Consider the following 25,458-nt stretch of genomic DNA (forward strand, 5'->3'; position numbering starts at 1 on the left):
ACTGAGTCACTATCTTTTTTCGCCACATAAATTTTACTTAGTTTTGTAAAAAGTGGAGCTACTCAGTACTATCAGTAGCTCAACTTTTAACGAAACTGAGTTAAATTTGTATGGGAAAGACGGAGTGAATCAATGACATGGCAAGAATAGGGTTGTCCCACTTACAGGGATATAAATTATGGATTTTCAACTTCATTAAATTTTGATTATAGATCTCCACCAACCCAACATCATAATAGGTTAAATTTAATGTACGTCAACACGCGCTAGAAACCCTTGAATCCAGAAGTTTATTAAACATTGAACATGCTATTATTAGCTACCATGCGCCCCCACAATTTTTCGCTCTAATTCCAATCGATACCTGTTGCGAAGCCATGTCCACAGATCGGCAACCGAGTTACTCGAAATAGATTTTTCTGGCTACCCGAGCGTCAAAATGCGACAACCCAACCCAACTTCTGCTGCTGATGACTGTGCTTTCCACGAGGCATCCGGGCGAGGTGGTAAAGTGCAAGCAATTCCGAAAACGGGCCTTGCCTCTGCTGTGCTTGGCTGGGATCCAAAATAATTATCACCTGTTGAGTCTCGGGGCCGTGTCGGGTTGTTTGGGTCGAGTCGGGTGCTACTGGCAGAAACCACATCCGGCCGTGGACGCATGCATTACTGGATGTTACCAGCCACTAGTTGCTGGGTGGAATTTATTATCATATGATCCGATTTTGACAACACCCGATTTAATAAACTTTACTTCACAAATTTCGTCTACCGCTTCGGAAAGTCATGTTGCTTCTCAACTATTACTGCGTCTTAGCCAGTGCTGTAAATTCTCAAAATCATTTGAACATTTTTGATGAAAATGAGAAAAGTAGCTATTCGCTATCAAAGGAGACCTCCTCCGAATGGGTGATATCAGTTGCTTAGTCATTTGACGAAGGCATGGATCATTCTCATTTGAGAAACGCTATATATCATTCAATTGAGTGTAACCTACACACAAACGGAGCTCTGGTCGACATATCGGCGAAAAAGCTATTTCAAGCCGACACCAACCTGACTTCTATCAAACCCCAACCCGATGTTGACCCGACATTGACCCGACATAAACCCAAAATTGATCCGACAACAACACGACATTGGGTCGAAATCGACCTTAAATTAGCCTTACATTGATCCGACATCGGGTCGACTTGTCTGTTCGGGACAATTTTACTGTATTCCTTCCATACTCTACTGTCGTATATCAAATGATACTGAGTGACTCAATTGACAGTGACAATGAGCTTCGAATGAGAAAGGGGCTCTTCAAATTATGGTCATGTGAGAATTCGTTTACACAGAATTGATTGAATGGTTGTATTGGTTCATCTTCAATCGAATGATATGAAAATTTACAGCACTGGTCTTATAGTACGTTCAGACTACAGAGTTATAACATGTTATAGCGCTATCTTGATGGTGGTTTCTGTGTTGCAATTATTTGACAACCGTTATAACATGTTATAACTCTCCAGTCTGTACTGCGTTTTAGCCATCTTCGTGTTTTTTTTTAGTATTTCCACAGTTGTTAATTGAGTGCCTGTTTTCAATGATACTAACATACTCATTTTTGTTTTCCCCATCTCGGCAAGATTTGCACAGCCAAGTGTGCGGAAACGTATTTTACTGTGATCTCAGCAAACATTACTTTTGTTTGCTGAGATTCAGTGAAACATTGTTCAAGACTCAGCAACCAAACGTCAAACAGAATTAAGTGTGTAGTATACCGAGATTGTACCAGTCAAGCTCCCGGCAAATAAATTTGACTGTAATCTCAGCAGTTCCTGGGTCCCGGAAAACATTTTAGGCAGGAAGCAAATGTTTTTGTTGTCGAAATATCAGCTTGTTGTCGAGGACTGGGCTGTGCAAATCTCGGCAAAAAAAAAAATTCTGCCGGGATGGGGAAATTTAAACTAAGTGTGTACATATACTAACGGGCTGGGAATTTGACCCTTCGAGTGAGATTTGATCTTTACCAAATTTTGTCAACCTCTTTTTATGTCTATTGTCAGACGAAGCTTGTGGACAGAGTAAAACCGACGGAACATCCGTGTATCGGCTTTTCAACGAATCCATTAGGTTTTTCATTCGTATTCGTATAACAACGTTTACCATGTAGATGAAAAACAAGCCCCTTCTCCTCCTTGTATTCATCGGTCGGTAGGTATAGGACTATTTCCCCAACATTTCACGCGGCCTTTGCTTTACCCAAACAACGCACCGCACCCTTTGAAAAAAAAAAAACCGAAAGTCCGCGCGGTGTATCAAATCCACTGAATGTTACAATACTTATATGTTAAAATGTGGAAATGCTTCGGGGCTGCCTTGTGTTGTTTGGGATGTTGACATTCAATGCGCTGGATCTGGTACCTATGATTGGCAGTGGGGATGTGGTGCGTGCCCACATGGAGCCCCATGTTGTCTGGGTCAAATCGGATTTTTGTTAATGTTGTTCATTTTTCGATTTTTGTGAATAGGGGAGGATGATTTTTCACCGAATGCGAAAGCAAAAAATAGATGCCCGTAAAGCAATGATGTTGTGTTTCACTGTAGCATGGTAGCTGTGAATTTACTGACTAAGCTATCGGGAAATCCCATTACCCTCTGGTAAGGGTGCGCGCCGTTAGGTGTTAATAATTTAGGCATTATGGATCCACAGGGGACGTTGAGCGTATCAGCGGTAGATAGTTTATGTTTGGTGGCCTCACAACTGGATTTAACTGCTGAGCTAATGCAAAATATTTGTACGAACGACTCAATGCACATCGTTATTTTAAGATGAAATTCATATCGATTTGGAACCTTAAAAGTGAATGCCACCTTCTATTAAAATGTCATAATCGTTACTCACTCCTGGATCTTGCTAACTTTTATTTTTAGAAGCCCGGGATTTCAAATTGAAATACCACCAACAAGATTATTCATGAAAATCCTTTCAGACAATTCCACTCAAATTTCTTAGTATTCAATCTATCAATACACATCGGTGTAACAAACTCCGATGTGTCATTCGCCGTCCGGGAAGAAGAATGAAAAGATTACCGGTTTTATCACGTAACATTTGAAAAGGGTCTAAACAAAACATGCAAGGCCCTTTTCGAGCGAACCGAAGTACGCCCACTCAAACCAAGAATGGGAATGATGGAGTTTGTTGGTGTGCATAGGCGAGCTTCGATTCACCCGAATCCCAATTCAAGTTTTCTTTACAGAAGCTATTAGGCCCTTTTCCAACGTTTCGTGAGTTTTCTTGGCTGATAACCGCAAGCCATTAGCATTATTTATTTAGGAACATTCATTACGCAACGAGCCAGCGAAAAAGCTGTGGAGTTGGAACGCACGTGAACACATAGGGTAGGAGTAACAGCTGTGGACACTATTAGGAATTCAGATACTCATTGTCATAACTGGCACGTTTACCTTACTTCATGTTTCGAAGGTCGCGAAGCTTACGTACTGGTCTGTTGACCGAATGTAGGCGCGTGTGTTGATGGAAGACGAAAACACAAAATAAACATCTGTCGTTTACTTGGAAAAAGGAACGTGATGAGGGTTGGATCAATCGTGGATCAATCCAAACCAATAGAAGTTTGAAACACATTTGCAAGTTTCGTAAACTTTGGAACATTCCGCTCATTTGGCACACTGAAGCGAATGCAGTTTATTCTTAAAATAAACAGTCCATCGAGCAAATCGTAGCCAAGAAATGTAACGCGCAGTTGCCCATATCTATCAATCTATCTTCCTCGTTGGTCACAAATGAGGACAGCTTTTATACACATTCGAGCTTCGCTGTCGCCATTAGGTCACCCACCCGCCGGCCGGTGGATTGGTGGGGGTGGCGATGTGAGCTGGCGGACGTGGCGGAGAACGCGGAAAATCAAAAATGATTATGGGAACAGGAACGACGAAGGCAAAAACTTACGACAGACTCACTTCCTGTTATTGGTGGCAATAAAAGCGAGGCTGCGTTTGCTCAATGGCAGTTGAAGCTAAAGTTCCCCATTTTTTTATAAATCCATGGGGGTGGAAGAGCGTGAGCAGTCATTTGGCTTCATTGAATTTCCTCTCGGCTTTTTTTATGCTCTGGATGAATATTTGATCGATTCTGCCAGTTCTTTGATAGATCGAGTTGGATTTACTCTTTCATTGACAATCGCTGAATGAATAGGATGTGCAATTTTTTTTATAAATATGGCAGCAATCAAAGCTTGAAAAGTTGGATTCGAGCAACTATAACGAATGTGTAGCATTTTAATACGGATTCCAATATAAATCTCCCTTTGATGTGTCGTGATAAATCATGAAGATTTCAAAATACGTCGTGAGTTGCCATTGAAATCTATGAGAAATTTCCAATTAAATTCGCTTGTCTAGCCCATGCGACTTAACGATGTGATTTCCATATCACTCGATTGTTTCAACTGAGCCATTCTCAGAAATTTTTGTTTGGTGGCAAACTCTCAATTTTGCGAAACCCCCTAACCACAAAAAAAAAAAAAAATGCGTGCCTTAAACAAATTTCATGGTGATCGGAGAATAGCGTTAGCCATACGTACGATTGTCATAATAATTGTTGTTTTGGATTTTTGTTATAAATAAATTGAAATACCCACAAATAGTTTTTCTCTTGGAGTTGACAAATGCTTTATTCATGCACTATTATTGAAATATAAAATTTCTATGAAAAATTCAATCCAATTACTAACAATTAATTTCTTGCTAGTAGTTGACTCCTTCTTTATCATCATGAGCTGTTCTTTGACAGATAAATGCTTTTTGGAGAACCTAATTAAAGTATTCTCAAATCATATTTCTTTCGGAGCTGAATCTTTCTTTGTAATGATAAAATCTTTTTGAAAAATCAATTGCTTTGCCTGTAGATTTAAAGAAATACTCTCCTCGTACATTGGACAAGTTAGGTAAAGAAGTGTGAGTTTGACTAGTACTGTCGCATTAATTGCCCTTCGCTCATTTTCAACTTCTATTAAATTTTCATCCTGCCGTACTCTAGCGGAACTATCTACCTACCCTTTTCAGACCATTCTCTAGCTAATAAATTGTCACCTTAAAGCTTCATGTTAGATAGCATTTCCAATCAACTCTCGAAAAAGAAAAAAAAATGATTGGTGAGCCGAGAACACCTCTGCACTTCCACGAGAAATCACTGGGATTTTGGATACATAGGGTAGGGTCTGCTGCAGGGTTCGTTTTGGTTAACTTATGCTGAATGTAGTGACGCAGCACGACTACGACGAACTATCGACGGCGACGGCGCTACGTTTGATGTGATGGAGCTTGGGTTTTATCCCATGCTTTTCTGCTCAATAAGCAGAAACGATCCCTCCAGGGTCATCGAGCTCTTCGAATAACATCACATCATAAACATCGATGGTTTTTTTTTCTAAAACCACCGAGAACATGACGAACAAATTCCCGATTGAATTTCAATATTTTTGTAATTACGATACCACCGAGCAAGAGAACTGCTCCGCACTTCCACGAGAAATCACAGAAATTTTGAATGCATGTGGTGGGGTTCGTAGATTTTTTTTATTTATTGTAAATTTATGCTGAGTGCAGCGGCGCAGGACGACTACGACTTATTGATGACCGGCAACGGAAAAACGCTTGACGTGATGTAGCTTGGGTGTAATCCCATGATTTTTTGCTCAGTAAAAGCAAAAACGATCCCTGCAGGGTCAGCGAGCTCTTAGCATAACATCGCATCATGAACATCGATGGTTCCTTTTCTATATAAAAAAGCTTGTATTTTTGTAATTACGAAACCCGAAACCACCGAGACAAGAACACTTCTGCACTGCGATTCTGGATGTATACGGTATTATTTCAAATCTTTTTAAAAAATTCAGTTGAAATACTCACGGATCGTTTTTCTCTTAAATTTTTACCTAAAACTATGGGGTTTTCATACCACTTTGAATCAATTTATCTAGCTCAAAAAGGCTTTTCCTCATCCATATTTCAAAGGCTCAGAGTCCGATGAAATTATAATGAATAAGTAAATAAATATAAACCTCGATATAACGTAACTCGAAAAAATGTCTTAGATCGTAAAAATATGTTCTAGCTGCATGTTAATTGGTTTGGGTGTTAATTGACCGCTTTGGAAGGGAATATAAAATTTATGAAAATTTATGATTATTTTTTCAACACTTTAAATTGAACCACAAGGTAAACAAAATTGACATTCCAAGGTAGATTATTATTATTATTTAACTTTATTAATGAGGCTTTCCACTTCCAAGGTAGATTTTAACACATTTATGTACCTATATATTTAAAAAAAATATTATTGTTTCGATAACGTAACTTCTATATTACGTTACAAAATGAATGATTATGTTACGTTGTATCGAGCTATGATTGTTGTTTGATATTTCAACCACCAATATAAAGATTATTCTGCTGAATGACCAGAAAGTGGTTTGCTGGATATCTGGATCCATCGCAAAAATACCATTTTCGAAAAGTCCTAGCGCTCTCTGAATGTTTATAAAATGCATAGAATTCTGATCAAAGTAGAGCAATTTCTAAATCATATTGATCGGTAGTCATCCAATATCCAAATTCATCGGAAAAGGTGTTTTCGGTCCTATGAAATGGCATTTTTTGAGGACTGATATTTCTATATGGGGGTACACTTTGTGAAAACCAAAAATGGAACATGTAACAAAATTATGAAAGATTTTGAACGTTAATAACTCAGCTGCCCCTAAACCAATTTCAATAATTTTATCACCAATCGATCAGATATATTCATACGCATCTGTTAAATTTAAGATTTTATAATTTTTTTTAAAATTTCACTATTGAAAATTGCACGAATGTGCAACTGTTGCTTTGATAAATAAAATTATCACCGATTGCCTGCGAAAAGCGATTTCCCTGACACAGATTTCAAAGTTCAATTCCATCCGGTCTCACCAAACGGTGTTTATTCAACCACCGGTGAGTGGTGTTGCTTTCCAGTACACATCGAAAGGCTGCTTGCAAACAGCGAGCTGCAGCCCACATGAGCATCCATAGTATGAGGCTGAAGCCACACCGCTATTGATAGGAATCAGTAGCTCTTCGTGACTTGCTGTGGACCATCTATGTCAAGCGCGTAAAGAGTATAAGCAAAGAGAACTAAAATTCCTATTCCTGCACAAAAAACAAGCTACTGCTGCAGTTAATAAATAACATTTATTATATAAGACCACGTAGTCCTACGTCACCATTGCGTACAACCCCATAGGGCTGTCCCGTGTAGTTTTTGCAAAATATTTTGAATACTCCACATTTTGAAAATATATCACCATGTACATTAGGGTGGTTCATGTATGTATTGTGGATCAACACTTTCTGATCCCAACTGCTCTTTCAATCTGTACTGCGGTGAGTTGATAACCTGGAAGGAGCGTGGTCCTGTCCTCACGCCTCCACGAGTCATATGATTACAAACGACTACCAGCTGAAAGATGGACACAGCTGGGTGGCGTAGCTTGGGCAATGTTGTCAATCCGCCAATAGCAAAGTGAGGAGGTGCGGCGCACGATAACCGTAGCACGGCATTAAAGGAAATACTTCGAGCGTCCACCACGGACTGACAGAAACCAATAGAGAGATTACGAACTGATTTTACGGAAAGGAATTTAGCACAAAACAAAGAACAAGAAATAGCTGCAAATGAGGATCCAGCGGAGGTGCAAAGGTGTTTTTATCCTAGACCAAAGGTTAGCTTCAAATTCGCTATTATTGTCGTCGCTGGCAGTACTATTCGTGAATTTTAAATTAACCATCGATCTTAATCGTTCGTTACATACTAAAAGAGAACTTAATCGTACTTTGACGCGAAGCGCTGTGGATTGTGAGAAGCTCGATGACCCTTGAGGAATCGTTTTTGCTTACTGAGCGGAAAATCATAGATTCAAACCCTAGCTCTTCCACAGCACAATAAATCGCCATTGTCATTTGTATATTTAAGATTAACCTTCAACCTCGGATACTATTTGAATTATCGCGTATTTCATTCGTTTGTTACATACCAAGCGAAAACATAGTCGCGTTTGTCGTGTAACGTTAGGGTTCTGAGATGCTCGATGACCCTGGAGGGATCGTTTTCGCTTACTGAGCAGAAAATCATGGGTTTAATCCCAAGCTCTCCATCATGGCTCTTAAAATGCATGAACACTAAACAAAATTAATATATTTGTTTCGATAGTTGGCTATCGCGCGATTAAATGAGCAACACATAAACAATACATACTTTTGGTTGCATCGTCAACTTGAGGCGAATCCTAACCAAACACCCTACCCAACTCTCCAGCTCCGTAGCACTTATGAGGGTTTCGCTAAGTCGGTGGCCTCTCGTTAAGTAAAGATGGGCATGGCCGGGAATAGCGACAGTCATGCTTCTGATATTCTTATATTATTGGCATCAATGGTTACTCTCCAGCATTATTCCTGAAAGTAGTCTGACTGAGAATTTCAAAAGAGTTGTGAGTGTCGCTAGTATCCAATCTACGAAGTATATTATAACAACGCTAACGCTAACTGCTCTTTAAATTAATGCTGATGCCAAATATAAATTTCACGGAAGGATTTTAAACTTTGTTGGAGAAACGGAAATTGAACTAAACTATTTATTTGTATGTCAAAAATTAAATAATAGGGGAAATGGATGTAATGTCGACCTAAATGCTCCTAATTTGGGCCCATACATAAATTCAGCAATCGACTAAATTTTCAAAAGCGATTAAACATATCCATTAGTACCGTCCCAATGACGTGCTCATCTAGATAAAATTGATAAATAGCAGATTTTTAGCGATGGGCCCAATCGGAGATGCATAGGCCAACATTAGAGCCATTTCCCTTAGCTCAATTTTGATCAACAATAATAATAATAATACTGCTAATAATGAAAATCAAAATGTGAAAGTAGTTTTGAGAAAATCTCAATTTTGAAGGTATGGTCATATGATACTCACTGGATAAATCAAAATATGCCACAAAGAAACCTAACTCTTTTGATCTTTGATATCTTTTAGATAACCAGAAAACTGTTTTGGCGTATTTCCTCTATGCTCAAGATTGTATGCAATTTAGCAGAAATAGCGTTCTCTTAATCAGAGGGCCGTTTTTTGGCCTTCTGGCATCAGAATCGATATGTCGATGATGTTCATGATTGTATGCAATTTAAGAAAAAACAAATGCAGATCTCTAGCTTTACTTTCAGGAATTGACCATTTTCCCGGTGATTCCGGATAACCATAGGACCGTTTTCTGGCCACCCGACGGTAGCAGAATTGATATGGTGATTGCATATTTTCTCTATGCTCATCATTGCATCCAATTTAGAAAAAAGTCGTGGATCTCTAGGTCTACTTTCAGGAATTGACCATTTTCCCGGTGATTCCGGATATATACAGGACTTTTTTCAGGCCACCTGGTAACAGAATCGATATGGGGAAGGCATATTTCCTCTATGCTCATGGTTGTTTAAAATTTAGAAAAAAGAGCGGATCTCCAGGGCTACTTTCAGGTATTGTCCATTTTGCCGGTGATTCCGGATATCCACTGAACCGTTTTGTGGCCATCTGGTAGCAGAACCGATATGGTGATGGCATTTTTCCTGCAATTTAGAAAAAAATCGCGGATTTCTAGGTCTACTTTCAGGAATTGTCAATTTTCCTGGTGAATCCGAACTTCCTGATCATCTCAAGGGTTTTCCTGTCCCGACTGGCCTACCACAGGTCCAATCGGTTCCTTATCTGTTCCATTCGAAAGTAGATAGTCAGACCTTTCAAATAGTGGCTCAATCTTAAAAATTTGGTACTCAAATTGCCGAGAACCAGTCATGTGAACAATCTTTTTTTGGTATTCGACCTGGAGCTACAGGAAGTTTACAGATCTTTAGGACAGTTTCGATAACTTCAGGCAAGTTTCCAGATCTTAAGCATAGGCCTGAATTTTGGTGGTACTTTAAAGACCTATAAGGGTGAGTTGAGAAAACCAGGTCATTTTAGGATTTATAAGATAGTTTGGTTAGTTTCTGAGGAGGAAAATTGTGAGAATTTCAGGAAAGCTTCAAGAGCATCAGAGAACATACAAAATCCTCAGGGCAGTTCCATTAAGTTCAAGTAAATTTCCGGAACTTTAAAGTAGCTCCGAGAGCCTCAGTAAGTTTTAGAAAGCTTCAGCAAATTTTCGAAAGCATCTGAAAATTAGCAGAACATTAAAAGAATGCGGGAACAGTTTGGGAGTCAAAGGCAAGGATATTTCAACAATGAGATTCGTGTCTTTCAAATTCGGTGTTAGTAAGGAGATGAAAGGTATTGCAATCTGTACTGATTCCTGGCCAGAAGGTATCTACTTCCGTGAATTTGATGACCGCACAAAAAACGTAGCGCAGATTGTGAACCGGAGCAAGGATCAAGCAACAGATGGAGGTACAACAGAAACTACGGACACACCGATGGAATAATGGAAAAATCAGCGCTTACCTCCGGAAGCACATCCACCAACATAGCCGTTCGTATATACTCCCCAGGACGCATTGCCCACAGTTCTATGGGAGCCCCGGATCCACCCGACCCAGTCGTGTTTGCTGATTCCTCCTGCCAACGTAATCGTCCTGGATCTGTGGTTGTGGCTGGTGGTGAAGTCCCCCAGCAACACCTCTTAGGCAAGTATACGTATGTTAGAAACGCTATCTTGACTAATTGCTTTACAAGTTCCAGTAACCCTCGGAGTGCCATTTAAATCAGCTCCAATACTTCTGATCTTCCTGCTAAGCTTGTAATTCGTGGCCGGGATTCCAATTCCACTGCAGTAATGGCAGATAACTCCTTTACGCTGTCAACCCAACCGGTGTCACGTGACAACATCCTCTGTTGTCCGAATTCGGACAAAGTACACCCTCAAATTCATTTGACACCACCAGGACGCACTGTATACAGCACTTTGGAAGCCCCTGAGCCACTCGACCAAGTCGTGTTTGATGCTGTTTCCAGCCATCGGAGCCGTCCTGGTCCTGCGGTTGAGATCGGTGAAGGGGTCTTCCAGCCTGTGTTGCCAGGCAAGTATTCTACACATCAAAACAGCCTGACATACATTCGCGTTGCAGTTTACCTGAGTGGAATGGTGCATCTTCTGGTCTCACCGCACCCAACGTCGCCGATATATCGTCTGAGCTACACCTGTACTACCAAAATGTTCGACTAAAATTGATCAAGCTTTTCTTGCAACCACCCAATTGGATTACGACGTGTACGTGTTCACAGAGACTTGGCTGGACGATCGTATACAATCTTGCCAGCTATTCAACAACGACTACTGCGTCTATCGCGTTGACCGTTGCGCCTCCAACAGCTTGCGTCGACGTGGCGGAGGCGTACTAATAGCCGTGAAGCGAAAGTACGCTTCTTCAGTTGTCCAGCTTACAAGCAACATTGAGCAGCTGTGGGTGAAAGTCGCTGTCGAACCACTACCTCTGTTTGTTGGTGCACTGTACATGCCGCCAGATAAAAGTCAGTACCAGAATTTTGTTCAGCTTCATGTAGATGCCATCTTTGAAGCAAACAGGCGGCATATCGATATGGGTGAGCTCGTTTTGTTCGGTGATTGCAATCAACCTCGTCTGTTCTGGAAAAGTTCGAGCAGTGGATACGCCTTCGCTGATCCGATACTGTCACAGACTTCAATGGCCAGTCAAATTATTCTTGATAGTATGGCATTTCTTGGATTGAGGCAGCGTAATTTAATTCGAAACTGTTCTGACCGAGTACTAGATCTAATATTTTCGAACGATTCAATTATGACTACGGTACCGTAACATTAGCAGCTGAAGAAGTTGTGCCAATTGATCGCTATCATCTAACTCTCTCTTTCTCTGTGGTTTGTGTGCCTCCTGTATCATTTCATGAAGATGTTGACCTTTCTGAGCGTAACTTTCGTCGAGGGGATTAGGATAACTTGAATGAACTGCTGTCGTAAGTTGATTGGTCTGAAGTATACCAAAGCCATGACGTCGATAGCACCGTCAGCTCCTTGAATCGTATTTTGCATAATTGCATCATTCAAACTGTACCGCTAAAAAGGCCCCCAAGGAATCCTGCTTGGTCCAATGCGCATCTTCGCACCCTGAGTCGACGGCGCGCCAAGTTACTGCAGCGATATTGTCGTCAACGATGTTTGTATCTAAAGCACCAGTTTGACGAAGCTAGTCGAATCTATCGTTTTTTGTACAAAATGTACGTTAGACGGAGACAAGATGATCTTCGGCGAAACCCGAAACGGTTTTGAAGCTTTGTAAATTCAAAACGTAAGGAGAGTGGATTGCCGACTACGATGCACTTAGGAGATGTTCATGCTCTTTCTGCAGAAGCAAAGTGCGAGCTTTTCTCTCAAAAATTTACTAGCGTGTTTGAGAATCGTATTCCAACTGTGAAGGAGATAGTTGTAGCTATTGAGCTGGTACCAAGAGACGCGGTGGATCTTGATGTATTCAACATCAACACAGCGACGGATGAATCAGCTCTACAGAAACTCAAGCAGTCTTATCAACCTGGCCCGGATGGCATTCCTTCGTGTGTATTCAAAAAGTGTAGTGCACTTTTGGTTGCTCCTCTTCAAGTAATTTTCAACCAATCATTGCAGCAACAGTGGTTTCCTTCTACTTGGAAGACCTCCCATATGCTTCCAGTGCACAAGAAAGGTGATAAGTCAGATATTTCTAACTACCGTGGGATAACTTCGTTGTCAGCTGGATCTAAGTGCCTCGAAATCATCTTCAATGAAGTACTGTTCAGCTCTTGCAGGAACTACATCAGTGCCTCTCAACACGGATTCTACCCCAAACGATCAGTGGAAAGCAATCTGTGTGAATTCACCTCTTTTTGCATCGGCACAATGGACGATGGAGCTCAGGTTGATGCTGTATACAACGACATAAAGGCTGCTTTTGACACCGTGAACCACGATATTCTTCTTGCCAAGCTACTTCGACTAGGCGTTTCCAGCAGAGTATGAAATTGGCTTCGTTTGTACTTAAGCAACAGGCAACTCGTTGCTAGAATTGGATCAACAGTGTCTGCTCCGTTTCCTCCGTGCTCTGGTGTGCCTCAAGGTAGCAACCTTGGTCCATCGTTATTCGTATTATTTTTCAATGACGTGACGATCCTTTTAGCAAATGTGGGACTGCTGATTTATGCAGACGATTTGAAAATTTATCTCGTAGTACGAAATGAAGCCGATTGCAGGCAACTTCAAGAGTTACTGGATCGATTCGCTCATTGGTGCAACTCCAGCTTCCTTAAAGTGAGTGTATCTAAGTGTTGCATCATATCGTATCGGCGGTGCAAAAAGCCTATTCTGTACAACTACACGATCGATGGACAGGAACTTGAGCGCGTTGATAAAGTGAAGGATCTTGGAGTGTTGCTGGATCACCAACTCACATTCAAGATGCATTATTCAGCTGTTGTTGACAAAGCCAACCGTCCATTAGGATTCATTCTAAAAATCGCGTAAGACTTCACTGATCCACTTTGCTTGCGTGCTCTTTATTGTTCTCTAGTTAGATCAATACTAGAATTTGCATCGGTTGTTTGGTCACGGTATGAAGCTGTGTGGATCTCCAGGATCGAATATGTGCAACGTAAATTTGTCCGGGCTGCACTACGAAGTCTACATTGGTGTGACCCAGTAAACCTACCGCCTAATGAGCATCGTTGTGCCTTGCTGAATATCGAACCGCTGGTAAGATGGATCAAGCTGTATTTGGAGCTAAGATACTTTGCGCAGAGATTGATAGTTCCGCCTTACTGAATCGTATGAGGATTTATGCCCCAGAGCGAGTGTTGCGGTCACGACAACTAATCCAACCAACTCCGAGGCATACTTTATATGGCTCCAATGACCCTTTGAACTCTATAAGCAGACGGTTTCAAGAAGGGTATCATGTTTTTGATTTTAATATGTCTACAAACACTATTAAACAACGTTTGCGATCTCTGCATATATTTAATTAAACTAGGATTAAGAATATTTCATTAAGACCACGATGTCAGATGATAGATAACAATAATAAATAAATAAATAAATAAATAAATAAAAAAGTTCCGTAAGCTTCAGAGAAAGATCAAAGAACTTCAATACAGTTCAACTGCAAAAACTTTTTAAAAGTTCTGCGATCTTTAGCGTAGATCAAATATTTCCTTAGAAGTTCAGAGGAATTAAGGGAAATTTGATTGATTGAGAAGTTTAGATTAGTTTGGGGGAAGGTCAGATAACTTTAAAGCAGTTATATTAATTTCAAGAAGAGCATTTCAACTGAAATATTGGCACAGCCACCTGATTTGTATGGGTCAATTATTTAGGGTGCATGTTATTGTTTCGCAAAATATGGGCTGCCTTCATTTTATAATTCAAACATAAGCATTTAAATTTAAAAAAAATAACGTAATAAATCGAAATTAAATGTTAAATGTAAGACACTACAATTAGATATGGCTGACAATAAACTTCCCAGTGAAGATCATTTTACTATAATGTGTAAGACTGTTAATATGAACAAGCGAGACTCATGGAATCCAAATGTGTCACAAGTGTGTTCATGAATGGTTCAGATTAACGTGTGGATTTTTTTTTTAAAGTATGGAAGATGAATATATTTTCAATAAGGGTGACGAGATCTACCGATTTTCAGCTTTCCATCCGATTCACAGGCAAATAGATGAAACAGAACGATTTATCTTATTTCCATTTCCTAGGCATTGAGAAAGTTGATGTAAGTTACATATTTATTCTTAAAGAATTCATAATGCAGTTTTTTTTTCACAAATGTTTATCATTATAAATAATTGCCATTTTTTAATTCGATTGTTGGAATATAATGATAATGATGATTAAAATCGCATAAGAATGTCTCCAATATTCCATGCCACTTGAGAACTGTTTCGCATGTACCCTACAGATGTACAAGTACACAAGTTTGTGTAAGCTATACTAGTGCTATAGTCTATGCAGACTTTGATTATTTCTAAGATGTCTCTCCTCTGGTGAAGCACTGGTGACCAGTTGAAATGCCTTAAATAACTCGCATAGCTAACACCGACCGCCGTTGATGATGGCACGGACACATACAAACTCAAACTCTCACACACAAGACTCACGCTTTCAGAGTCAATATTGTCCCAACCACCAGACAGCAAATAAATCCTAGAAAAAGTGACGTGAATGTGACAGTGTCAATAAGCGAAAGCTTCTATTTCCCTGGGCCAATCACGGCAGAGATTTTCCCAGCATAATGTGGATTTCAAAACTCCAAGGAATTGGTGTCACTATCTCCATAACATGGATGGTGTCAGTAGAAGCCTAACCAAACGTATACAATTACCCATCCGTAAAAAAAAACACTATCATCAATTAAAACCATACCAAAGCCCTGATCGGAACATTTTCCAACATAACAAATACAACTCTGAAAGGAAAATCTCTTCACTTTCCAGTCCACTTACCCGGACGATGATTTGATTTCGACCTCAGGCCAGGAGGGTCGTCGCTTCCACAGCGAAAAGGAGGGCTTGTCCGGTGAGGTCGGATTGATCGGAGAGTTACGTCCTCGGAACGAACCGGAACGCCCGGGGGGAACCAACGTGTCCAAGCCTCGAGCCGACGACTGTCGGCGCATCGGAGAGGTACTGCCCACCGCTCCGCCGGCAGCTCCCACTGCACCGACACCGCCTGCTCCCCCGGAACCGGCCACTGTGAGGTTGGTGCTGCTGCCAGTTCCACCGGCACTTGTACCGATGCCACCGCCACCGCCGACGCCACTTGATGCCCCACTGATTGAGCCTCCGGGTCCGGACGGTGTCACCACTTTGGGGTAGCCTGGAGAGAACATATATAACATAGAGAGAGAAAGGAATGAGTGTGCATTAGATGACGATGACACTTCAATTAAGAACTTGGAAAAACAAAGGCGTAACGATGGTGCTTGGGATGAGCTTCGGACGAGTGTGTTGTTTGGTTAGTGGGGGGTTTCACCTCCATTGGGCGGGGGTTGGGAAAGGTGTTTTCCACTGTGAAGAATGTATTGAGCATGTTGTTAGTTTTGTAGAAATTTGATCGGAAATGATTCAAGATGACCAGGTCGTATGGAGTCTTGTGTAGGAGTTGTTTAATGGTTGAGTCTATACGAAGGACACCGAAACATTTTTGCACGGAGGCTTGAATTGTATTGAATTAGAAACAGAAAAGCTATGGTGTTTTAAAACATATTTGAATAGTAGGATCAATCTCATGGTGTTATTAAATCTCTTTTTAATTCTTCTGCGATGCATTTCTATTACTTTTCCCGGAGATGGCTGGTGAATTTGAGTGGAATAAGTTCCATTTAGCTAGTGGCTTTGTGCCATAGAACCCTGTTTCACTTGAACCCGAACAGAAATTTGGCTCCGGAGGCTAAGTTTTCCCACTTTTTCTATAAGCAACTCTTCTTCACTGGATGTTCTTTCAAGTGCTCTTCATTAAAACAATTTAAAAATCAATAACACTTCGCAAACTTCCTTCTTAGTTGTCTAAAAACTTGCAATCTCAGAACTCCGATGGATCGCGAATCATAGATTGATAAACGCTGGACTAAGCTATCTGTGGTCCCCAACTCGATGATCCTTTCAATATCGGGTTAGGAAGAGTAGAATGTATGCATAAGATACGTTGTATATGCCGTCTTAAAGGCAACGACATTTTCGGTTTCATAAACACAGCATCTCCCAGGAGAAAAGAAGAATTCTTGGATCTTATTATTTTCGATTTCCCTCGCACAACTGTAGCTCACGCCCGGCTTTTTCCGCCACGCCACCGGTGCAAAAGAAATCATCGAACCTTTTTTTTCGAATCTCATCCATTGCACCGAGGAAGGAAATCCGACGACACTGCTGAGTTGAAGAAAGCAGAAACTTCATCAGGATGACTTTTGATTGCGAAGTCTCGCCGCGTCCATCATTATAGAAGCGTAGCTTCCACACCATCAGCATCATCATCATCATCATCAGCGTCATCATCGCATCGTCGTCGTCTTTCATTGCCATAATTTCTCATCGTCCCTAGGAGGGCAATTTTCGACCAAAATACAGGCCCGTGTTTCCTCGCCACCAATCAGACTACGGAGGGCGTCTGACGGGAGAGTAAAATCTGCGCCATCATGTTACATGCCATCATTTCCCGCTAGCACCACCCACTGCGTCCTCCATCTGAGAGGCACGTGCCTTTGAAGACGATTGAAGCCTGTTTTACTGCCCATTATGGGAGGTAAATATTACGGAATGATCCTGACAGAGATGAGAGGGCCCGACCGGCCGGTTCGGTGCGCTATAATTTGCACTGACTGACTGACTCTCGTCTCGATGCTCTGATGATGAAGAAGGAGCTCATTTTTCATGGTCCCTCCAACGATGCCAGATCTACGGATTTCTGTTCACGAAAAAAAGGGGACAACCTCTTTCAGTTTTATCTATTGAATATCAATTTAGATTTTCCATGAGAAAGAGGGTGAACAAAAACCCGTAGGTCTGGCATCGTTGGGTCCTTTCCACCCCCTCACACGTCGACAACGCAGGCAGTGTCCGGAATCATCTGACACGTGGACCGACTGTTGTGCTGCTTGTGGTGATGGAAACTTTTGCCAACAAGCTCGGACGGCTACGCCATCAGATTGCTGTTTATCTTGATTTTGCTTTGCAGTAATTTGAAGAGTGCTTTTCGAAACGTATTTCATTTTGATGGAATATAATTTCATTCATTAGGTAGATGAGTTTTGGGAAAATTTAATGGGCAAGAGCTTCTGAGCAAGTGCAATGAGTGCATAACAGTTTAAGCTGTTAACGATTCCTCTATTCAAGCAATTGTCAAATGGGCTGAGTTGTAACATACGACGGTATTCAGTTTTTTTTTTGCATTTCCGTTGAGGTGGTTGGAATTTTCTGGAACATGGAACATGATTGATGTTGAGCCAAGGAGCACAGTCTTTTCCGTGTTGCAGCAGCCGTTGAGTTCAATAAAACTGAACACCAGCGAGATTTCAGAAAGTCTAAGTAGTATCTATGCAGTTGAATTCGGCTCATTTTTTGAGTTACGATTACGTAAACTCGCAATGACGGAGATTAATTATAGAATAAATAAATTTTCTTTGATTTTCCTCAAAAATTTGCTCGAATATGAAGAAAATCCATGAACATTTTAATCCATCTATGAATACACCAGGGCTAAGCGGTGCCAGTGGTGTAGTGGTATGCGTGATTGCCTCTCAACCAAAGGGCCTGGGTTCAATCCCAGTCGCCACCGCCGGGTTTTTCTGAGGCATAATGATCTCTGATCATGTCTTCCTTCGAAAGGGAAGTAAAGCCGTTGGTCCCCGGTCCATGAGTTGATGGGTTGATAGCATTGATACTCAGTATGGAAAACAAGATCGATGGAAAACAAACCAAAGGAAAAAAAAAGGTTGTGTAGTCGGCTCTAAATCAACCGATTCCGACTACTCTGGTTTCAAAATAACCGACTTCTATCACGACTCCGACTCTGACTTCAATTCAAACAAAATACAATGAAAATTTAATTCAATGAATTCAGGATGTATGTGAGGATGCAATCTTTGCTATCAAATTCGTTCCAAGCATTTACCTTTGAGCGGCAGATGGCGCGATTGTACCTGTCTCATAGCGTTCGTATGAGAAAATGGAAGAGTTGCCAGTCTTCTTGTTTTGTTGTCTTCGATTTTATGCAACAATTTGGAAAATTAAGATCTTTTCAACACGAGTCGTAGTTTATCCAACGAGGCTTGCTTAGTTGGACAATTACGACGAGTGTTGAAAAAAAAACGAAAATTTTGTGTACTCAAGCCAGTATTGAAAACTAGAACTTTTCGGCACTGGTTGCTGAAAAGTAGTATTTTTTTGAAACTATTCTTTTAGTTATGAAAAGTAAGCTATTATGTTATTCAAAACAGTGTCGAAAAGTGATACTTTTCAGTAATGAGAGTTAAGAATGTTTTGTTTTTTTTCCTTGAGACGAACGCGAGTAATCGGTTCAATTCCTTTAACTCTAGATTTAAGACATCAATTATGTATAATACAAATGATAACTTGGCTCTGTAAAGTTTATTCGATTGAGCCTGTACAAATAAATTAGTACAAAACAAAAGTTTTTTGATCATATATTTCATATTTTCCGTCCATTTTTAGACATGTGGTAAGTGGCTTAACATATATTTTTTAAAGTAAAATTTCACCTTAACTTACAACTGTGAAAAATCATACTGTGGTTTGATCCCAAACATTTTATTGGTGACTTGAATAAATATTCTAATGAATTAAATATTCTATGATTTGTTCCTCCTCCTTTGAAAATGAAGTATTTCCTCCTTTCCAAAATATATCGCTATATTTCATTGATTGAAACCATTGTATCCAAATTTCCGAAACATTTGTTACCGGCGGGTAAAATTTTGTTTTCCATCATTAGATGTGGGGAGTAGGGCAAATAAAATTGTTAGTGTAGCTAACGGTCGATTTGAAGTGGGGGCGATCAACGCCCGACGGTATGGATCGCGTGTGCCGTCTGATAGCAGTAGGTAGCTGATAGCGCTCTAAGCGGGAAAAGTGGTCTTATACATTCAAGAGACCTTAACTGTCAGTTAAACTGTCAAGCAGAAGTTAGGGTCTCAAAGAATTCCCCACTACGCCAAACCTATTAAATATGATCAATCCTAGATCCTATGATGATCAGTTTTGGTGTGGTTTTCGAACCTGACAACAAGGCAAATCGCGTTAAACCAATCACAGTTTGAATTTCCATGTGGGGTCTGCCTCAAGTACAAATCAAGTACCCATGGTTCCTTCAGACGATTTAAGATCCATTACATTTGCCTGTAGATGAAATGCAAATAGAAAGGTACGTCATTCTGTTCAATAGCCTGAGGTCTGAGGTATAATTTAGGACCCAAAAATGTGAAAATTCGGGAACAGCGATGCATCTCCATAATTGGTGATTTGCGAATAGCTAATCAAAACTGTAAACTGTAGCGATGAAGTGACATCAATTTTCAGATTATTTAGATCTTCCTTGAAAGCGAGAAATAACCATGAGTCTGAAAATGCTACTGCCACCCCAAACATAGTTATAATTATTGCTTGGAAAATTCCATCTTCAATCTATTACGGAAGACATTAATGCGACGGTTTCCCTAATGAACGGATGATTTGAAAGTTCTTACCAAATTTAGAGGTCTTAAATTGTTGGAGAGGTCCATATCAATGAACATGAGATTTCAGTGATAGTTTCGTAAATAAGCTCAAATTTTGTAATTGATATAATAAAGCCCTTCAAACATCATTTTATTTGTCCTTTCAATTCCTCACTAGAATAGGAATTGACGATTTGCGCATTATTTTGGAATTACTTCAATTAATCATTTTGTCAAGCTTTCCATCATTGTCACTGCTTTATTTTCCATCAGATGTCACTGCTGTTGTTGGCGGTGACTTTTATCGGAAACTACACATAATTTGTTTTCCGTTAATTGTTCACAGAGGACAGTGCAGTGCAAAACATGTCTGGTACCTCTATATATGAATTTAGATTAACATCCAAAGTCCCTCCATTTTTACACATTCTGCACACAAAATAGCTCACCCCTCACAAGATTTCCCACCGATTTCCATGAATGGGGCGGGGCAGAAAGTATCTTTTGTACGGAATATGTAAAAAAGGATGGACTTCGGATGTTAATCAGAATGCATATTTTGAGCGAGATTTAGAGGTACCACACATGTTTTGCAATGTCAGGTAGGCTATTTTGTAGTCTGTGAGAGGGAAATCACAAATAGAGTGTCATCAAAATACACGGCTTGTTGAGAATTGAACTAGTGAGAGCAAATTTTCTCTCTCAAATTTGAATTTTTAGACTCTCTTGGGACTGGTAGTAAAGCAGGTAAAACTGTATGGGAAAAATAATTTTTATTTAATTGCAGCTTGTTTAACAATAATTTCCGGGAAAAAATAGAACGACGAATTCCCTGACTAATTTATTTAGGTTGTCATTCACTTTTTTTTTTACCGAAAGCGAGTTATTCCCACTTGTCTCAATTTCTATATGGGTATTTTTTATCACTTCCTATCAGCGGAACAGTGCCATCTCTGTGGAAAATGGCCGGACGATATGAGTAATTGAAGTCGGAAGCAGCGATGAATCGCCATAATGGGTGTTTTGGAATACAGATTTAAGTAAAAAAAGACGAAGCGACCTCAATATGCAGATTATTTAGACCTTCCTCGAAAGTAAGGGCACCATGGGTCCCAATATGCCATTGAGAACCTTAAAATTTAAGCCTTCATTGCTGCTAAGGCAATTTACGGAAGAAATGATTGCGAATATTTTCCTAATGAATGGATGATTTGAAAATAATTATTTCAAATTGTAGCAATGAAGAGACGTCAATTTGCAGATTATTTGAGAATTCCTCGAAAGCAAGGACCGATTGGGTCTTAATTTGCCCCAACAATTGAAGTCTTAATTACTGCTTAGCAAATTCAATTTTCTATGTGCTACGCACGAAATTGGTATGACGATTTCCACTACGAACGAATGCTCGGAACATACATGCCGTAATTTAGAGGTCTCAAATCGCAAGGGAGGTCCAACCCACAAATCTGAGATTTCGGTAGGAATTTCGAAAGTGGGTTTCAATATTACAACTGATATCACACTGACAAATACTTCATTCTCATATGTAGCTCGTTGGGTATAGAATAAGGGTTCTATTACTACTTTCATTTCAAAATTTGGCCAACCCAATTCTGAGAAAATCAACCAGGGTAAATTTTGAAAAATGTTGTAACTGCGATTTTCCTACGAAGAAAGCTTTAATACCTTTCAAATGACCTAGGGTGGGTGTACCAGCTATGTCTATACGTTCCTGTTATGGTGTGTTCCAGTTATGGTCTATGGATTTTTCATAGGCCATAATTGGAACACACCATAATGGAAACTGGTACATAGGGTAGGGTAGATTGTTGAAAGAGATCGATGTTTACTGCGATCCAAATATGGGTTATTCCATTTCAAGTGACCGAGTAATTTTATCGACTCTTTCCGATTTGAACCAAAATTGGTGAGTCTACTTATTTTACGCTAAAAGTATAATGCCAATCGGCCTATCTCTCGGCTATGGCGACTGCCCTCCTTTTTACCGATTTTTAATTTTACATATCACTGGAATAAATATAGATTCAACAGACATAAAGTAGCCTTTTTGAAGCATTTTAAACTTAGAATTGAATTGGATTATCCAGTTTTTTTTTAATAGCCGAAGAAATTCTACGGATTCTAAAAATTTTGGCCATCCCCCGCTCATCAATTAAAAAATAAAATTACTTTGGAATGAATGTGTTTGAAAAATGGTCATTAAATTTAGCAATTACACTAGTTTACAGTATATTTGAACTCTGTACGCTGGTGGTCATTTCCCATGTATTAACGTGTGCTGAATTCAAAAATGTAGTCAGAAAAATCTCAGTTGGATAGTTTTCTAGATGCAGCTAAAAAATGAGATTTAACTCAAAAACAGTTTCTTATTTTAACTCCAAATTAAAGGTTAGAAAATTTGCTTTCGATCAACTGGACATCATTTTTCAGTTAGATTAGTGGTATTGTTAGCACAACCACTTAAAAAATAATATTTACCCTGCTTAAAAACTTAGCTGAAATCGAAGACATCATATCAAGAAGACTGGCAACTTTGCCAGAATCCAAGTGACAGATACAATAGCGCTGCGCTTGAGTGAAGGTGGAAGCAACGCATTGAAAAATGAGCAAATACACAAACCTTACTTCTGAGGATGTAATCTTTGCTATCAATTTATTTCGAAGCATTAACCTTTGAGCGGCAGATGATGCGATTAAACCTATCTCATAGCGTTTGTATGAAAAAATGGGAAAGTTGCCAGTCTTCTTAATTTGTTGTCTTCACTGAAATCCAATTTTTCTTGGAAATATGCAAAAAAATAAATAAACAAACGATTAATTTACAACAATACCACTAATCTAACTGAAAAATAATATAGTTGAAGATACTAATTTTAAATAACAGATTGTAGTGGTAATTTTTATACAATAGATGGAGTAGATGAAAGCATAGAGTTGATAGTTCCGTTAGAGCACGGCAGTGTGAAGATTGCATATAGATATTAGAATAGCGAGCTAGGACAACTTTTAAGGAAGGTACAAATCGGTTTTTTCATCTCTCTTTACCAAACTCCCCCTTTGGTGAGGGATGGTGAGGGGTGTCCCCCCCCCCACCACCACTGGCAAAAAGAGATGAAAAACGACCGCTCAAGTACCAACTGCTTGTTTGAAACAGTTCTACCGATTTTTTACCATAATGTCCAATTGATAGAAAGAAAATTTTCTCATCTTTAATTTGGCGTTAAAATAATATAGATAGCTTTATTACAGCCTGAGATGTTTGTATTCTAGAAAACAAACTTTTTTTTTAAAAAGTTAGGTATCGATATTTAGCTAGTATCTGGGAATCTATCCAACTGAGATTTATGACTTCATTTTTGGATTCAGCGCACGATTTGATATAAGAATCATAGGTCAAACATTAAAATTCATTTTTAGATACTTTTATTTGTTAACTAGTGTATCTTATCTTTCTTTATTAAAGAGACTTTCAGCCGTCGACTGGTTCATCCGTAATCAGTTAACGGTGACGCTACAGCTCGTTACTCCTATGGTAAAATCCAGCAAACGTCAGACTGTGCGTGAAATATGGCGGACTTCGTACTATCCTTTCTCTCCACCGAAATTCCCATAAAAAAAAACTGTCAATATTTGCTAAAATAGACGATTTTTTGACGGTGCCGTCAATGCCAATGTAGGAGGGACTTACAATGTTAAACAAAAAGCATAAATCCAGTCCAGGTTTTTTCAATGCAAGGTACTGAAATTTGTAATCTGTGCTAGGGGAATCAATTTTTCCCAAACGCCCGGTTTCTTATGTAAAATGCTGGATGTGCGTCCACAAAACGCACGAAATCTTTTAAAAACAGTAACTTTTAGTCATTGCTCTTGCATTTAGATAAAATATGTACAAATAATGTATTGGCTAAATTGTTCTGATCGTGAGATATTCGCGATCAATTGCGAAATTTTACTAAACAGAGGTGCAACATTGTGCATCTCAATTTTGTTTTTGCTTTTTCTAAAGAAAGCCTTACCTTAGCCTTAGATAGTCTTGACGGTTAAGGTACGATTTTACGAAGCCGCAGAAGGCTAGGGCCTTCCTTAGCTCAGTCGGTAAAGGCACAGCTACAAAGCAAGACCATGCTGGAGGTGGCTGGGTTCGATTCCCGGTCCGGTCTAGGAATTTTTCGGGTTGGAAAATTTCTCGACTTCCCTGGGCATAGAGTATGATTGTACTTGCCACATAATTATACTAATGCAAAAATGGTACAGGCATCGAAAGCTCTCAATTAATAACTGTGGAAGTGCATCTAGAACACTAAGTTGAGAGCACGCAATAAGCTAATATGCCATACGCAATAAGCTTGAAATGCGAGGAAGAAGAAGAGAAGGCTAGTTCAATTCTCAGCCCACTCTAGGAATTTTTCGGCGTGGGAAATTTCCCGGCTTCCCTAGGTATACACAGCAAAAAAAAAATGTAATATCGATCAATGTAATTCAAGCTGATGTATGAAATAATGATGTAATAGCAAAAAGCAGATACAATATTACATCAATGGATGTAATTTTGTTCGCAAATCGATGTACATCGTACAACGTTATATTACACAACCGATAGATTGACGCGGTTGCAGCAGTTTGGATGTAATATTCAACAACTTTTTTTCTGTGTAGAGTATCATCAACCGGTGGAAACTAACGATTTGAAATTGGCTCACTACTTGACTAGTCTATTGGTCCCAAGCAAATCGATTAGCATACCTCATTCTAGTCGAAATTCTAGTACTACACTATGTTTGTATTGATTCGCTATGAAAGTTTGACAGATAAAATGAGGGGTTCGTGGATTTTCCTATGTTTTGAGGGGGGCATCGATTCGCTCGGGACCAAAGAGAGTACCAGAGTTGAGCACGTTTCTTCGGGACCTTCTGGTCTTAGAGTTACCTCTATGGTATCATTATGCTTGCCATATGATATACAAGGCATCGAAAGCTCACAACTAATAACTGTAGAAGTGCTTCGAAGTATTCTGTTAATTGACCCTTTATTTCATCGCTTCAGTCCTCAATCCTAAAATTTAGGTGGGGAACTTGTTTATGTTTCGTCATAAAGGGTGACTCTATAATTACTGCGACACTTTCAAACTTGCATAACTTTTTTCAAACATG

At 39.7% G+C, this 25,458-nt stretch overlaps 1 protein-coding gene across 2 annotated transcripts in view; it reads right to left on the reverse strand.

Moving 5' to 3' along the window:
• unc-13-4A overlaps nt 1–25,458 on the reverse strand; it is a 348,082-nt gene that overhangs the window by 270,905 nt on the left and 51,719 nt on the right. For both annotated transcript variants that reach the window (XM_065228399.1, XM_065228393.1), the window contains exon 2: nt 15,564–15,936. In XM_065228399.1, the coding sequence (XP_065084471.1) occupies nt 15,564–15,936 (373 nt within the window). The remainder of the gene's footprint in view (nt 1–15,563; nt 15,937–25,458) is intronic.

The sequence above is a fragment of the Ochlerotatus camptorhynchus genome, unplaced genomic scaffold (genome assembly GCF_037179485.1).
Source record: "Ochlerotatus camptorhynchus isolate MF236.1 unplaced genomic scaffold, CSIRO-AGI_Acam_v1.1 ptg000023l, whole genome shotgun sequence".
Classification (NCBI taxonomy): Eukaryota; Metazoa; Arthropoda; class Insecta; order Diptera; family Culicidae; genus Ochlerotatus; species Ochlerotatus camptorhynchus.